Raw genomic sequence first — 16,796 nt, 5'->3', positions numbered from 1 at the left:
AGGTATGCAGTCTGTTGTTGTGAATAGTCTACAAGATTTAAAACAAAGCTTGATGAAGTTCTGTTGTGCAGCTTTCCTGAAGAACTCACCCTTCATTCTTTGCCCATAACAAGTTGGGGCCCAGGACTATGGCGATGTTGCTGGGAGTCATTTTGTTAACGTCGCTGTTCTGTGCAAGCTTGGCTAAAAATTTGATTAAATACCTACAAAAATGAAAGAAATCATTAAACAGCAGAAACCAAGAGCATTTCTTGTTGAAAGCAAGTAAATAAAAACTCAAGAACTTGTAACAACAGCTCCCAACAACACAGAAGCAAGATGAGCAGCCTTGGGCTTGGCACCTGGCCCTAAGCTTCTACTCATCAATCATTAAAGTTCAACTGGGTAGCCATGAAAGCAGCTCTCACCTTAGCAAAATGAAGCTAGAGAACTATTATATTTTCTGAGAAAAACATTTAGATTCAGCTAGTTTCATGTCCTGTAATGGAACTTCCAAGCTTCTGGGACTCACTGGAGTTGGTTTTATTCCAATTCATTCCCAAAAGGCAAAACCAAAAGGAAAAATGAGTTGTTTAAGATAAATCCTCGTGATTTCTAAGACTGGCAAATACAAAGAAGAGCACAGCATGACCCTTAAGTATTAGGGTTCTGTGCATCACTATTTCCTGACAGTCAATAGTGAATTAACCTGACTGAAAAATTTACCATCACCTCTCCATACAGACCGCTGGATAAAATAAGATGTATTTTTATAAGTCTCACTCAATCTGGCCATGAAAAACACCCCTAGATCTGAGTTTTGGTTAATCAGCTTTGAGAAGCAGTAACTCAGCATCAAAGCAGCTGAGCTAACAGATGTTCACACCTACCTGAAGTTAACGCGATAATGCTCAGGTAACCTGTTACAAATTCTCCATAACTCTTGGAGCTTCTTATCCTGGTCCTGAATACTGAAAGGAAAATAAACTCCATTATATCTTATTTTCAGATCAGCAATTTCTTGTTTCTGGAGTGACAAAGAGATGATGGTGTAACCCTCCATTTATGCCAAATAAATGCACTGTTTTGGACTCAGTAAGCTCAGTAACCTGCCAGTCAGATCCCTGAATTATCTCTACCTGCAACATCAACAGTGTGCTTGGGCATCAACAGTGTGCACCCAGCAGTCTGAAGCAGCCCTTATGGTTAAACAAAAAGTAGATATTTCACCACATTTTGTATAATTAGGATTACGAACCATAAAATTTAAAATAATTAGTTACACAAAACACCTGTTAAAGCAGAAATAGGAAAAGCAACTGTGTGAGCTTGGTTGTTTCTTTCGGATTCATCTGTGAAGAACCAAATTTGATAAAATATGCAGCATGTTTTCCTCTCCAGCTATTTTTAGCATGCTCACCTTGCAGCCTGTGTCCATTCCTCATACAAGCTGTAGGTCATCAGAGGTTCTGGCAGCTCCCGCAAATAGGATTTCAAGGCACCTGCAATGCAGACAGGAACAGGTTGGCTCCTCAGCCACTGCCTTCAGACCTCAGTTCAAATTCTGCCCTCAGATTTGCAGTTTTATCTGTGCAATAGGTCCCAAGTAGCAGGGAAACAGTGGGAATACCCAACACTTCCACAGTGTAGCTGCTCAAATCCTAACACAAAAGGTCTGTCAGTAATTACTGTAATTTAACAGAAACATGTGTTCTAAAACTGTGAATCACCTCATCAGAGCAAAGAACTTTTGAAGACCTTCTCAAAGGTGTACACATGGCTCTAGTCTCCCCTGATCACATTAACACTCTTGTCATGAGAGGAAATGTGACCCTTGGGTTATGCCGATCACCTGAATTTCACACGCTGCTGTCACACAGACAGGATACCCCAGTGTGCTGAGCGTGGGCACCCTACATTTATCTGTGTCAAACTGTGCAACCAAGGGAACTTTCAGTTTATTTTCCCTCCTATTTTATCTGCAGAGACTGACATCTCACACTGCAGCAGGCCAGCAATTACATTAACAGCGCAAAGCTGTGCTGCATCAATTTCCAGCTGGTTTTGACTCAGAACATTCACAACACCTGCAACAGCGTGGGGGTCGGAGTAGAACTCGTCCAGCTGGGAAGTTGAACAGTCCAGGGCAGCTTTCAGCTTTTTTAACTTGGAGGCTCCAGCAGCAATTCTGAATAAGCCCTGCATCATAAAAAGAACATTAACTGACTGGTAACAACACACTGGCACAAGCACAGAACAGCAGAAGTTTTGTAACAGCCTCTTTCAGAACATTTCAGGTTTGGTGTCTTCACCTGACAGTGTTACAGCCCTAATGTGTCATGTTACTGTAACCTGACCATGTTTTAGTTCCCTCTCACCCTCGGCCCATCCCTGATTTTCACTGTATGTGAATTCATCTCAAAGATACTTCAACCAGTGCTCAAGGTTATTCTGTTGCAAAACATTTATCATTTACATTAATGAACAAATTACTTCAGCTACGTATTAACAAGCACAGACATCAGTCCAGGAGCCCGACTGGACTCTTTTTTCCCATCTTTCCTGGCATGCCACCTGGAATTACCCACCTCCTCTCTCATCCCCGTTTCCAGAAGCATCATCACACAGGCTTCAATAGGGACTGCGATTTCCCGCCCGCTGCGCTTGAGATGCTCTTCTAATGGAGTTCCAAAAGCTGGTTTTTCAGTCCATTTGTCTAGTTGGAGAGTATCAAAACACTGAGCAGAATATCTACCAAACCCTTAAATTACAGCCCAGGCAAGAAGAGAAGAAAGCCTCTAGTACAGCAGAGAAAATTCAGACTAGAGCAGGAGTTTTACAGCCCTTGATTGGTAAAGTCCCTTGTATCATGAGGAAAGAGAAAATGAAGCTGCTGGTGGTCAAGAAAAAAATACTTCTGCATCTTTCTGGGTGGAATATCACATACAAATCCTGTGTATAACTGGAATTATAAATAAAGCTCAACACAAGTGCCAGCACACAGCTGCACGTTTCAGTTGCATTGATTTGGCTTCAAACTGGAAGAATCTGAGAAAAATTTTGTCCAGATTGCATGACCTGGGCTGATTTTCATTTTAACTGTATAAAAGGTGAATAAAAACTGAGCTGTTAATACAGAGTTTATTCCTGAAATGTGATTCCTGAAATCAGCAACTTATAATGAATATTAACAGCCCCAGTGTCTCACATCAGAACCACCATGGTGACAGCCCAGCATTGTAATGCACAAATTTTCAATTCAATTCCTTTCTTGTTGTTTAACTCAAATTGATATAAGTTTCTCCAAATTGAACACGAGTTTATTCTTTCCTACAATTTACTTTTTCACCCATTCCTACTGTTTTAACTGAAAAAAATGCAGATGTAAAAGGTTATTGTTAGTATATATGCGTTATTTCTTTTATGTGGAAAAAAGGCCAAGAAAGACAAAAACTTCAGAGGACTTGAAAGAGTGCTCTGAAGATACAAAGTGTTTCTGTAAAAGATTTAATTCACCCTTTTTCTTTATAAAACCACATCACCCACTTCCCTCCTAAGGCTTCAGTCCCTCTCATTCATTAACACGCCATGAGATGCACATGGCATTTCCCAAGTGTTGCAAGTTACAGCAAAAATTAGGAAAAGAGACCTCAGTACTTGTTCAAAGTCATAGTAAGTCTCAGCCCCCAACCCTGGAAGTGTCCAAGGCCAGGTTGGACAGGACTTGGAGCAACCTGGGATAGTGGAAGGTGTCCCTGCCCATGGCAGGGGGTGGAACGAGATGAGTTTAAGGTCCCTTCCAGCCCCAAACATCCCAGGATTCTGTGATTCCAATTTCCACTGCAGCTAGAAACACAACTGAAGTAATTCCCTACCCTGGCTGCTGGAGCACTCTCCCACCATGGCCCCCAGCCCACCTTCCAGGGAGGCCAGTCTGTTCTGAAGCACTTTTTCCTCAGCTGCTTTGTACAAACTTTTCATACAACAACAACAAAGTTAAAGCAGTGATAAAGAGCCTTTTGTACAGCCCTTCTGCAGCCCTGCTGCTGTACAAACATCACCTGCTTGCATTCCCTCGTCTCCAAACTGACAGGGTACAGATATTCTGTACCACCTTCCAGCATGATGCTCCTATTTATTTATGTATTAAATGGTTCAGCTTTTACAACCTGCCTGTGACCCACAACTGAAGATACTGAGCCTTGCTCAGATCAGATTATATTTCTCTTGGACTTTGTTCACCTGTTTCTCCAAGGCACTTAGAAAATTCAGGGCCAGCACAGTCAGTTTTTAGGAGAGCAGTTTCCAAAACACATGGTGCATCTTCATCCCAAATCCTCAGTGATACACCTTAAGCTCTTACTGACAGCAGGAAGCTTTGTAGCAGTTCCATTTCCTCTTAGGGAAGAAGTGAAGCTGTAAAATATCCTTTTTTAAACTGCTGATAATCAGCACAAGAACCTAAACCCTCCATTTTCCAGCATAAAGTGCATGCCAGGAAAGAGGATTGCACAAAATGAGGGAAAAAAAAAAAATCAAGCTCCTTAAATACATGGAGTTTTCCTGATAATCCCTGGTAATCATTCAAGAACCAAGGACCCCCAATATGTTCCTAAATCACAATGACACTTTCATTGGCCTAAAAAGCCAGGTATGAATCAGCAAAAGGGCACATGATAACAAGGAAGAAGTGTAAGCAAATAGAAAAATCCTTCCTTTACCCTCCTATCAGAGGTATCAGAGAGATCCTTCATATTTTATTAGTGTGTTAAATATGGCTGGAGAACTCCAGAGAACACGAAGATGGAATTATGCTTGGGAATGTAAAATTGTTAAGTAGATCAAAATGGCCTTATTAAATCAGTGTGCATGCAAGAGAATCAAGATAAAGGAGGAGAATATTGTGCATAGGTGGCACAGGCAAGGAGAAGCATCAGCCAGAGCACAGGTTACTTTACCTTGATGGGCTTGAATTTCGGGGAGGACCTTTTCTATGACTGCTAATGCTTTTCTATGGTAATCTGCTTGTGCTTCTAATAACTGAGAACAGAAGCCACATTTTAAAAACAAAAAGAGCATTAGCTTCTGATGAGCACATAAGACAAGACTAGAAGGTTTAGCACTCAAAATGTCATCTTTGAGAACTGAGTGTCTGTGCACAGATGTGCTGAGTCAGAGTCATACTGAAAATACTCACCATAACAAAACATCGAGCATATTCCCCTTCTTTGGACACAAAGCTGTACATGTCTGCTGCAAGCTGATCCTTTGGGAAAGACAAGAATGCAAAATAGTACATCAAATTTACAGGGGCATTTCAAATTACACAGACAGACAGATTTCCCCATGTTTATTTTGCCTGCAGTAAGTTTGAACTGTCAATTCAAGCACTGCAGGAAGCAGAAATGCACCTGCTCTGCTACATGTACTCCTCAAGCAAAGTGAATTCAAAATGCTTAACTCTTTTATACAGCAAAGCAGTTGCCCACTTCAGTCAACAACTGGACTGAATGGCAATATGATATTTATGGCATTCAAAGACAAGGACTAATAAAAGCGGGTTTGGTCCCCAGCTCAGCTGTAGCATAATGAAGTATTTGCCAACTGAGAAGTGACACTGAATGTGAGCTGCTCAGAGCTGTAACAGTCACAATGTTCCCTGGATGGCACAGCTTGAATTTCATCCAGGAAGCTCCCACTGCACGGCTGCTCCACGGCTCAGAGCACCCAGCACCCTGACATTCATCAAGGCTGGGACACAGTTCCTCCTCAGAACTGCCTCAGACTGAAACAGAAAACAATGTAAAATACCAACTTAAAAAGTCCCCAGAGTTCCTCATTAAATTAAAGCAATTCAGAGATCAGCTGGCACTAAAATACCCTTAAGACAAACAGTTGAACAGCCACATGATTTGCAGCTGCAGCACTCAGGCGGTTTCAGGCTGAATCGCTGCTCCTGCTAATGGGAGATGTGGGAAGGACACTCCTCCTGTCCATACCTTGCACTGCTCCACTTTATTTCCAGCTTCATCCATCTCTTCCTTAAGAGATTCTATTTTCGAAGGATGCACTTGGAAATTTGTTCCTGAAGTCTTGTGGGCTTGGTTGTATCTGTGGAAGAAAAGCGGAACACTGAAGTGAACTGGAAAGAAAAAGAATTTCCAACATTTTCCCAACTATATATAGGCATATAAGAGCTCCAAGACCTTGATTCTGTTTGGATCTAGTAGCCATGGGTTCTTTTTAGGTGCAACTTAAACGTAAGTTTGTCTTTTCTCACCTAAGCACTACCTGCACACAATAGCATTTCAAAAGCAAGTACCAGATCAGATGCCACGAGATGCCAACAAAGAAGTTCACGTGACTAGAAAAGCACCCAGTAATAAAAATTCTTTCTTACCTTCCCCTTGCAGAATCCCAGTCCAGCACGAGCTTTGCAAGCTGCTTCCTCTGCTTCTGAATGTTCGGGATCTCTGTCTAAAATGAGAATTTGAGGCTTACATAGATTTTTAAATTGTGCATTGCAATAAACTCCATGTTGTAGCCCTCACATCCACTTTCCACCACACAGGGCTCCTTAAACCAGTTTTATTCTTAGCAATGAGAGAAACCCTTTCTGCTCAGTGTATCCACAAATCCAGATGTATTTCTTCAGTCAGGCTGAGGTGACTCACCTCTGTTAACAGGCACAGTGGATCTAGAACTTCTCTTTCAATCTGTACTTCATGCTGAGAGAGCTCCATTGCCAGTTTATTCTCTGCATCCCCACAGGTATCCAGCATTTTCCTTTAAGAATTACAAGAAATTGTCAAGTGAGTTACTATTGACTGAAGAAGAAAGATTCAGATCAGAGCAGTGGGGGCCCTTCTGGGAAGCCTTGTGCTGTACAGAGCAAATTATCACTCACTGGCATAAACCCAAACACTCTGTGCTGTCAGGGACAAACCTGGGACAGGCAAGGAGTGTGATTAAACCTGTCTCTTCTAAAATTCCTGAGCCATGACAACGTTTTGGAGGCTTTAAGACATCCAGGTGATTATACCAGCCCTAAAGGCACAGAAGTCAGTATTTATTTCCAAGCCCATCCTTCCATCTCATCAGATGCAGGAAAATTGCTCAATGCAGTATTTGATTTTCTCCTAAGCCCTTTTAGTGTGAAAGTCTTAACATCCTAATGCCAAGCAACCCCATATGCAACAGTCTCAGGCTCCAAAGCCATGATCTGACCTTTATTTTAAGATTGTTCTAAGGAAAAGCCCTATTCCCTAGGGGTTTTATCCACATTCACATCTCCTGCAGTGGCTCACAAATATGTACACAAAGGTTTTTAAGGTCATTCTACCAGGACCATCAGCAATCAGGAAACCCACTTGCTCTAGGAATTCAGAATATTTGTTTCAGCCATTTTCCTGTAAACTGCAAATAACCACTTTGCCAGGATAGTTAAACTGGGATTATTTTAAACTGGGATTATTTTAAACTAGAAGCCATTAATGCAAATTGGCATTAAGTCATTAAATCAAACCTGCAGAATGCAGTTCATAATATAATAAAAATGCAGTTTCATTGTAGAATACACTACATTTTAAACTTTAAATGGAGATAATAATTCAGCTAATCCACCAGGACAAAAGCCATTTTCAAAAGCTTTTATGATAGCAGAGAATCGGAATCCTCTGGAATGCAATTCAGCCTAAAACTTGCCCCCAAATCACACCAGAAAAACTGCTTGCTCACTGTTTCTCCCTTTGGATTAGAGAAGGAATCTGGGAATATTAAGTTTCATTACATTGAAACCAGGCTTTGTGCACCCAGAGCCTCTAATTAGAGCCCTGCAGGCAATAAAATGTCAGACTGCAAGTCAAAGGAAGGCAAACACTTACCCCAGCAGAGTTTCATCACTCAGCTGGACAGATCCTTCTTGCATATTTTGAGCCAGAGCTGTTAGAGGAAGTTTTTTCTGTGGAACAGAAGGAACAGTGCTTAGCTAGTGCTAGTCACTCTTTCCAGCTTTCCCAGTACATCCCCTCTAAGCTCTTCTCCTCTTCCATATGGTTTCTATTACACACACACGCAGCTCGTTCTTGGACTTGAAGAAAATGCCAAGTCACAGAAAGTTTCAAGCCTTGAGACTCCTGTTCTCTGATACTCTGAAAAACACTTTCTTTTCAGTCTTAGCTGGAATGACTGGCCCAAAACTTATCTCAACTACTGCCAAAGAGAGATAAACAGCTTTAACTTGAGATTTAAGGAACCAGCTTGTCACATCTCTCTCCCAGAGATTCTGTGTGTCCCTGCTTTCAGGTCTCCGTTACTCAGTAAAAGGAGAAAACTTGAATGTTCATTATTTCTGGTTCTAATGCTTTAAGAAAAAATACCTATGGCTTTACTAAAGAGGGGTAGAAATCAAATGTGCACAGAAAAACATCTACAGTCAACTGGAGGTGTCAGTGCCCAAAAGGCAATTCTAAACATGAGGGGTTTGATCAGAGCTGCAGAGTAGCTGCTCTTAGCTGGGTCTCCTGAAAGCTCCGAGCACTCAGGGGACTGCAGAGATAAGTGAGTGCCCTGACACTGCCAAGGTATTCCAAGGCTGTGCTGTTTTGCTTGCATGGGGCATTGCAGCTGGTATTTCACCAATGCCCACACCTGAGCTGACTGGGCACAGTTCTCCTCCCCTGGCCCATGTGGGGCAGAGCAGCCCAGCTGTACCTCAGGGCCAGCCCTCGTCAGTCCAGCCTGAGCACACAGGCCCTGGGCACACAGGCCCTGGGCACACGGGCCATGGGCACACGGGCCCTGGGCACACAGGCCCTGGGCACACAGGCCCTGGCAGCTGCACTCACGTGTCTCTTGTCAGGGTCTGTGCCATGCTGGCCCTGCAGACACGCGATCAGGCGCTTCTGGGCCAGGTGGCACACGGACCTCACGGCATCCAGACGCCTCTCGATCTGGGGGGCCCGAGGGGGGCGGAGGAGGAAGAGAAAACCAAACAGAAAACAGAAGTTATTTCCCTGGCCTCAGCAGAAAACCTTCCCCCCGCACCACACTCCGCTCCGGGCTGCATTTTTCTCAAATTCTCCAGCTCACAATTCAGCTGCTCAGCAGAAGTGCCCGACAGCAAAAATGCTTGGACAGAGATTTAAATTGTTTTTTTCCTCAGTGGCAAAGCAGTTCAGTCAGAGCTCACAGCACTGCAGAGCGGGAGAAAACAGTGCCCCTGCTTGTCACCTCAGCCAAAGGAATCAGGCTGACACTTGCCATCTGAGATGAATGGCACACACAGGTATCTAAGACACTAATTTAGGGGGAAAACTCGGTTTTTCACTATGACCTTGTAAAGGAGGTGCTGAAGACATGTCTGACAGCTCATTCACAGTGTGAACTGTACTCTAGGCTTCCTCCTGCATGTCCTTCCCTGGCTGTTAACTACAAGGACAAAGCTCCTACATGATGAGCAGTACAGTATTTTCAGGGAGAGATTAATGGGATTCAAAAGGGATGTGAAATTAAAATAATAAGTGTCAAAGCACGAACAAGAGTTCTATTTATCAACATATAATTCAAACATGGTTTAATACACAGTCAGTGAATATGACAAATATATACATGGTAAACTGTTCTTTTAAGGGATTTTAAGTAAAGAATTTGGACTATTTTATTTCAAAGAACATCAAAAGCAAACAAAGTGATGAGCAGTGGGACAGAACTGCTCATGGCACCGAGCCTCTGTGCACAGCACCCAAAGAATGCTGTTTATCTGCATTTTGATGACTCACCAAGAATAACAGGAGGCCCTTTGGAATGGATTCTATTTAAAAAGCAAGGAAAAAGAAGTAGATTTCATCTGTAGAAATAATCTGAACAGATTCCAGTTTTTGATACAGCTCTAAAATTACTTCAGTTATATTTTCAGGAGGCAAGATGAATCCACACTGAAGTGCTCAAAAAGCTCAGTAAAAATCCATAAGAGTAAAATAAGGTGCAGAGAAACCGCTCAGGGACTGCTCTGAAAGCACAAGGCTTTGTCTTTTATTTACAGAGTATGGAGCAACAATTTCAAAATTAAGTCCAGGTAAAAAACAGCCCATATGGAGATATATGAAAAAGAAGATCTTGTTTGTGGTGTACTGTTGTGTTATCTTCAAACTAAATACCTGAATTCTAGAATGGTTTGGGTTAGAGAAGGGACCTTAAAGCCCATCCAGTCCCACCCCCTGCCATGGGCAGGGACACCTTCCACCAGCCCAGGTTGTTCCAAGCCCTGGCCAACCTGGCCTTGGACACTTCCAGGGATCCAGGGGCAGCCACAGCTTCTCTGGGCAACCTGTGCCAGGGCCTCCCCACCCTCACAGGGAAGAAATACCCCCAACACATTCTAAACCTTCCACTAGTTATGAAAGAATTAATTTCTTTTTAAGACTTCTTAAAATCCTGAGCACAGGGTTTTTCCACCCCTGACATATGGTGACATCCTGTCCCTGCAGCACCTCAGGGACCCCAGCAGCACCTCAGGGACCCCAGCAGCACCTCAGGGACCCCAGCAGCCCAGGGCAGCCCTGCCTGGTGGCTCATGTTCCTTAGAAAGACTCCGGAGCACACACATTCCCAACGGCCTCTTTCCAGGCACCCTGAATGCCAGACTCAGAGGGCAGATGACTGATAGGAGGAACACGACCCCAGAACTTCATGATAATACACTCTCCTCTCTGATCTGCTTTTTAGTTCAAAAACGTCAGGAAAACCATAAAGGACATTAATCTCCTTCAAGCCACCTTTGAACCAACAATGTGACCCACAGGCCACGCTGTCTGTCCCCTCAGGGCATCTGCAGAGTGCAGAACATCACACAATTGCTTTATTATCTGCTACAAAGCCATGCCAGAAAGTGGGGCTATTGTACAAGCCCTTCCAGTACTGAATTATATCCCTTGTCTTCAGACAGGAACACATTTAACAGACACTTGAAATGGAGCACAACCCTTCAGAAAACAGAACAAAAAAAGCCATGACAATCCTGAGGCAAAGCTTGAGCTAAATATAAAAAGAGGCCAACTGTGAACCATGTTTATCAAGCGAGCAGCACCACGTTTCCAAGCTCTTGGGTTAGATAAGAGCCTCCTGCCCCTCCACAAGCCCCCAAGAGCAAACAAACAAGTGAGTAAATTCTTCCACTTGGGTGTAGCCAGGCTGCTCAGGGCCTGGGAAAGCCTTGCTTGCAAAATTTTTTTGGCAACAAGCAGCAGGGCTTTTGGCTTTCACTTCTTTTTACTGTTCTGCAGCTAAGCAAGAAAACAGACGGGCCCTTGCAGGCTATCAAGGTGTTTAACATCCTTTATGTCATTTCATTGTACATCTGCTCGGAAAATAAGAAGAGTATTGTCAAACTGTTCAGGTGTTTATAGTTTAACCAAAGCAGTCCCCTGAAAACAGGGTGAAATGTTTCAGGTCAGCTCATTCCACCATTACACTGGCACAGGTTGCCCAGAGAAGCTGTGGCTGCCCCATCCCTGAAGTGTCCAAGGCCAGGCTGGACAGGGCCTGGAGTCACCTGGGCTGGTGGAAGGTGTCCCTGCCCATGGCACGGGGTGGCACTGGATGAGGTTTAAAGTCCCCTCCAATGTGCCTAATTCAAGCTTGAAGGTTGACATGCTCCCTCATCTTCTCCTTGAACCTGAGCAGCTGGAGAGATGTGAACTAGAAGCACTTGTATCATCTGTTTGGCTTCCTGTCCCAGGCACAGGTCCTGACCTCAGGCACACTGAGCTGCTTTGGAATTCATTAGAAAGAACCAGCACACTCGAGGTGCCACAGCAGCCTTCCCTCACAATTTGTGTTCCTTTCACAAGTCTCTCATAAAGAAACCAGAGGAAGAAAACTATGTAGGACAAGACTGTATTTAAATTTGCTCCATGTAGTCAGTCACCCTTGTTAATCTGACAGTTGCAACTCAAATTCCACCATGAAAGTCATGTTTGATGAAATGATATCCTTTCACAAAGATGACAAGTCTGCAAACAAATCAACTGTCAGCGTGACAAATTTGAGAACAAATATCACAAGCTAAACAAGAAGCATTTGTACATTTATTTAACATCAGAAGCTGAACAAGAAGGATTTGTACACTTATAACAATAAGCAATAACAGACTTTAAGGAAATAAATTGCCAGTCTCTACTAGTAAGCAGTTGATATGGTTTTTTTGCCACTTCTCTTAAGGCCCAGTTGACCTGTCCAAGAGAAACAGAAGCGAGGACAGAAACTTGCCGTGCCCAGTCAGAGCTTCTTCACCCTCCACCACAGACTGGCAAGTCATCAGCACCAGAGGTTTGTGAGCTTATCAAGCTCGTTCATCTAATTAAAAGAAAATGCTTCCTCCTTCACTGTATCAGGCCACGTGACTGGATTCAGAAACAGAAGTACTGAGGTTTTTTATTCAAAATGTATCCCCAGTTTTTTTATGTGCTGAGAAGTCAAAGACATCCAGGTTTCTATCCCTGACACGCAGGATTTTATCCCCACATTAGGTACTCCATGAATCTCAGAAGGCTCAAACTTCACAAGGAGCACTTAAAAAACACAAAATAAGTGTGTTACAATACCTGCAACAGGTCTTCACTGAGTACCTCTGTTTTCTCAGCCCTAGGGGAGGAAAAAAGACATTGTCAGGCAATTGGCGAGTTTGGGGTCAAAGATCACCTCAACAATTCCAATAAAACCTGCTCAGTTCCAAGTTAGAATCCACTACAACCATTGCTGGAAACACCCCCATGCCCACCATGTCACACACAGCCCTTGCTCCCAGCACAGGGAGCTTGGGAAGCCCTGACATTCCTGGAATCCCAGCCTGCAGCACAAATCCACTGCACCAAGCTCTCCATGGTCCTTCCAGCCTCACATGGATGAGCCCTGAGTCACCCCACTGAGTGCACAGGGGTACTGAGGCAACTGGAGCTTCACTCCATGCTGGTAATCCACCTTAAATCATGTTGTATCAATACATCTGAATGAAAAGGAATATAAAGACATGAGAAGAGCAGGAGAGGCACCTTCATCTTTTTGTATCTGAGCACTGCAGAGCTTTGTCCATCAGCAACCAGTGGAAAGGGCAGCCTGAGCCTTCCCTTAACCTCACACACACACACCCCTCACCAGAAACCTCCCACTGCCTCATTTGGCTGAATTCCATAATACTAAAACAATAGAAAAGATCTGGTACTTAAAAAGCTCATCACAAGTTAATGGTATTCCCAGAAAAGGTCTAACCTCGACAGAAAAATGCTAAATACTCACACACACTTCCAGACAAAATACTCTTACTTGCTACAAACATACTCCAACCTTTACACACACAATTCCACACCTCCTTCTGATCCCAGTTTACACATAAACGTTGAATTGTTTAATGTGGACACAGATTTATTTGTTGTTGGCTCACTGGCTATAACAGTGTTCCACCCCACCTTTGCAACAGTGACAAACCCAGCTCTCCCTGATCTCTTCCACTCGGCTGCTCACTGTTACTACACCTTTACACCATGGAGCACTTGGGGGGACTCTGGGATTCCCTTCTCCTATTCAGAGAGTTTCCCCTCCCTGCTGTCAGTCTCTCAGCTCCTACAGACTTTATCTGATCCTCAATCTGTCTAATAAGCCACTGCAAGCCTGGGCATGTAGAGAAAGCTCATTTTCCTGATCAGGCTTCATCAGCTGAACATCCTGAACACCTCCAAGGACAAGATTCCTTCAGGTTTGGGTTCCTGTTTTTAAGGCATTTGACTTTAATTTCATGGCACATTATCTGCTTGAACTAGTTGTGAACCATAAGGTGTTTAATAATTAAATACCAGAATAAATTAATGCTCAAAACATCAACCAGACTCAAACAAAAGCCCCTGAAATACTCTGACAGCACTTGAATATTTATTTGTTGAGGAAAACACAGACCAGATTGATAAACTTTTCTCTCACCCAAACAGAAATATTTTGTCTGATGGAAATAACATCCTGTTAGAGAATAATTATTTATTTTTATTTTCTTAGCCCTGCAAAATTACTAGAAATTACATGGCAGCACTACACTGTAAGAACACCCCAGTTAGAGCAGCACATTCTTAAACAGATTTTGATCTCACCTTAAGCGGCAACTACCCCACAAGTCAGCTAACTGGTTTGATAGGAGAATCATGGAATGGTTTGGGTTGGAAGGGACCTTGAAGATCATCCCATTCCACCCCTGCCATGGGCAGGGACACCTTCCACTAGCCCAGGTTGCTCCAAGCCCCGTCCAACCTGGCCTTGGACACTTGCAGGGATGGGGCAGCCACAGCTTCTCTGGGCAACCTGTGCCAGTTCCAAATGTATTAAGATTTTCTAGTTGAAACAACCAGCATTTAACAGCAGGTGACCAAGGCAGTTTGCTGGAGCCCCAGCAGCTCAACTGCCAGCGGGCTCGACCTTCCCAAGGTAACCTGGAAAAGCAGCAAGACAGGGCAGTGCCTCAGGAGGAGTACAGGGATTAACTGTGTCTGAGACTGGGGCAGAAGGAACAGGAGAGCAGCCACCTTCTCCATCGTTACAGACATCTGGATCATCATCTGTACATGGATCTCCACTACACAGACACATTTGTGGATGATCCATCCCTGGAAGTGTCCAAGGCCAGGTTGGATGGGGCTTGGAGCAACCTGGGACAGTGAAAGGTGTCCCTGCCCATGGCAAGGGGTGGAACAAGATGAGCTAGAAATCTGTTTAGGGAAAAAAAAGCAACAGGTTTCTCCATCCCCATTGCAGAGCTGAAGCTCCCACTGCCCTGTCTGTCCCCAGCCCTGGGCTGGGAGCAGGGAAAGGCAGATTAGAGGTCATTCCCCTGGTGCTGACACACTCACCCTGACATGCTCCAGAACAGGCACCACAGAGCCAAGATCTGACAGACCAGAAGACCCAGCCTGAACCCAACCAGCAGTTTGGGAAATTAAACAGCCACCCTGGGTGGTGCAATTCAAAACAACTTCTAAGAACCGGCCGAGCCCTCGGAGCTGGGTACGTGCACATCCTTAACCCACAGAGCTGCTGATCACTGACAGCTCCTGGGACTCCTCCCACCCTGCAGCAACAGGCAAACAGCTACAGGATTTGGAAATTCACTTTTAGCTCTTGGGAATCACAAAATGCATTTTGTATCAGTTATCTTTAGAGGTAACTCCAAAGAGCTCCTATTAATATTATTCCATAGCTGTGTTCCACAGAACCTTTCATTAGACTACCATAAAGTTACTGGATGTTTTTGAATGGTTTTAGCCACAACATTAATGAAAAACCCACCACATAAAACAGAGCTTCCATACAGCTTTAGAATCATGAATAGATTTCTCCTTCCCTTCCTTTTTCCTAGGAAATCATATCCATTGGAATGAAAAGCAAAGACAGCTCAGAACTGTGCTAGCAAAACTTTGTTCCCATTTTAAATCTGGCTACCCACAGTCTATGGATAATTTTATATGTTTATCTTTAGCACTCTTTGTACACTGAACCAGTTTGTCAAGGATCTAAAGTCCCAGCTGGACACCCTGGATGTCCTTGGAATCAGGGATGCTCTCCCAGGCCCGGGTGGCAGCAGGAGCGTGGCCAGGCCAGGCGGATCAGAACAGCCACTGATGATGATGTCAGGCTCGGAAGTGAAGCAAGGGAAGGCCTCACCCTTCCTGCAGGCCCACATTCCACCTTTAATGAGGAAGCCAAGAGAGAGCCACTAAATAATATTGTTTTTTGGTGATCACAACCATGAAAGAAAAAATGCAACCCTGTGATAGCAGCACAGCCCATCTCCTCTCTGAGCAGGGGAAGCAGCAAACCATCAAAGGGACCTGTCTCCCTCGGAATTACAGGTATGACCAGTTTAAAGTTTACACCCAACTGCAGCTTTGTGGGATGCTAATTCCTTCTGCTGGCTAACCAGGGAATCAGCAAACTTCTAGAAAAAAACAATTTCTTTTTCACTACCAAACTTCTGTCCTCAGCCCTTGGCAGGGCTTACTTGCATCTTATCTAATGGAAGCAATGCAGAAATCCTTCTAGACTCAAGAACTAAGAACTGGAAGACTGAGCAGCAGAGTGTTCCCAAGGGCTCTCCCGAGCCCAGCAGTGCTGGTTTCTGGCCATCAGCCTGGAGACCCTCCACTGGAGCTTCCCCCAGGAGACACCCTGAGCACAGCCCAGCCTAACCCAAGCTGAGCCTCTGAAGCCCAGACTCCAGCCAGGGCTGTTTACATTCCCAGAACTCAACTCCACACAGCCCAAACAGTTAATTCTGGGTTGCAAAACGAGGTCCCTCCAAGCCATTACTAATGGGGAAAGCACGCCCTGCCCCAGCCCCTCCCGGGCCCCAGCGCCTGGCCTGTGACCGCCACGGTCAGCAGCTGGCCCTGTGCCTCTGGAGGGCAGGATCCCCAGGAAAACCGGGACCTGGCCAGCCCAGAGCCTCCCAACACCTCTGGTGACAGAGGGGGCATTCCCAGAGGTGTCAGAGGTGGTGCTGGCAGACGGGACAGAGCACAGCACGAGCAGCAGTCCGGGAATGCCAGACCGGGCACACATCCCAAACCACCACGGCAGCAGCACATGGGCCTTCAGCTGCCCACATCCAAAATATCTGCCAGGCTGGCAGTGCTCCACTGCAGCAGAACGGAGCTGGTCCCCCGGGAAAGAAGGTTTCTGAGAACTGAATTTTCTCTGCTACAACACCAGAACCTTGACATGACTCAACTGGTACCAAGGTCTTAATAAAAGTCAGCAGCACATTTTAAAAGACTGATTGT

General features: G+C 44.5%; 1 protein-coding gene across 6 annotated transcripts in view; it reads right to left on the bottom strand.

Annotated features, from left to right (window-relative positions):
* ARHGAP17 (Rho GTPase activating protein 17) overlaps positions 1-16,796 on the bottom strand; it is a 42,648-nt gene that overhangs the window by 10,029 nt on the left and 15,823 nt on the right. For all 6 annotated transcript variants that reach the window (XR_007906724.1, XM_051800357.1, XM_051800273.1 and 3 more), the window contains exons 2-14: positions 12,582-12,621; positions 8,826-8,930; positions 7,863-7,939; positions 6,654-6,765; positions 6,380-6,456; positions 5,979-6,090; positions 5,177-5,245; positions 4,938-5,019; positions 2,568-2,695; positions 2,067-2,178; positions 1,400-1,481; positions 870-950; positions 90-203 (exon numbers count right to left, since the gene is read on the bottom strand). Coding sequence is in view for 5 of the 6 variants with exons in the window: in XM_051800357.1 (XP_051656317.1) it covers positions 90-203; positions 870-950; positions 1,400-1,481; positions 2,067-2,178; positions 2,568-2,695; positions 4,938-5,019; positions 5,177-5,245; positions 5,979-6,090; positions 6,380-6,456; positions 6,654-6,765; positions 7,863-7,939; positions 8,826-8,930; positions 12,582-12,621 (1,191 nt within the window). In the remaining variant the exon portion in view is untranslated. The remainder of the gene's footprint in view (positions 1-89; positions 204-869; positions 951-1,399; positions 1,482-2,066; positions 2,179-2,567; positions 2,696-4,937; positions 5,020-5,176; positions 5,246-5,978; positions 6,091-6,379; positions 6,457-6,653; positions 6,766-7,862; positions 7,940-8,825; positions 8,931-12,581; positions 12,622-16,796) is intronic.

This window comes from Manacus candei, unplaced genomic scaffold (genome assembly GCF_025592945.1).
Source record: "Manacus candei isolate 608988 ecotype Guabito, Panama unplaced genomic scaffold, ASM2559294v1 h1tg000002l, whole genome shotgun sequence".
Lineage (NCBI taxonomy): Eukaryota > Metazoa > Chordata > Aves > Passeriformes > Pipridae > Manacus > Manacus candei.
This window is presented reverse-complemented; position numbering and strand designations above follow the sequence as displayed.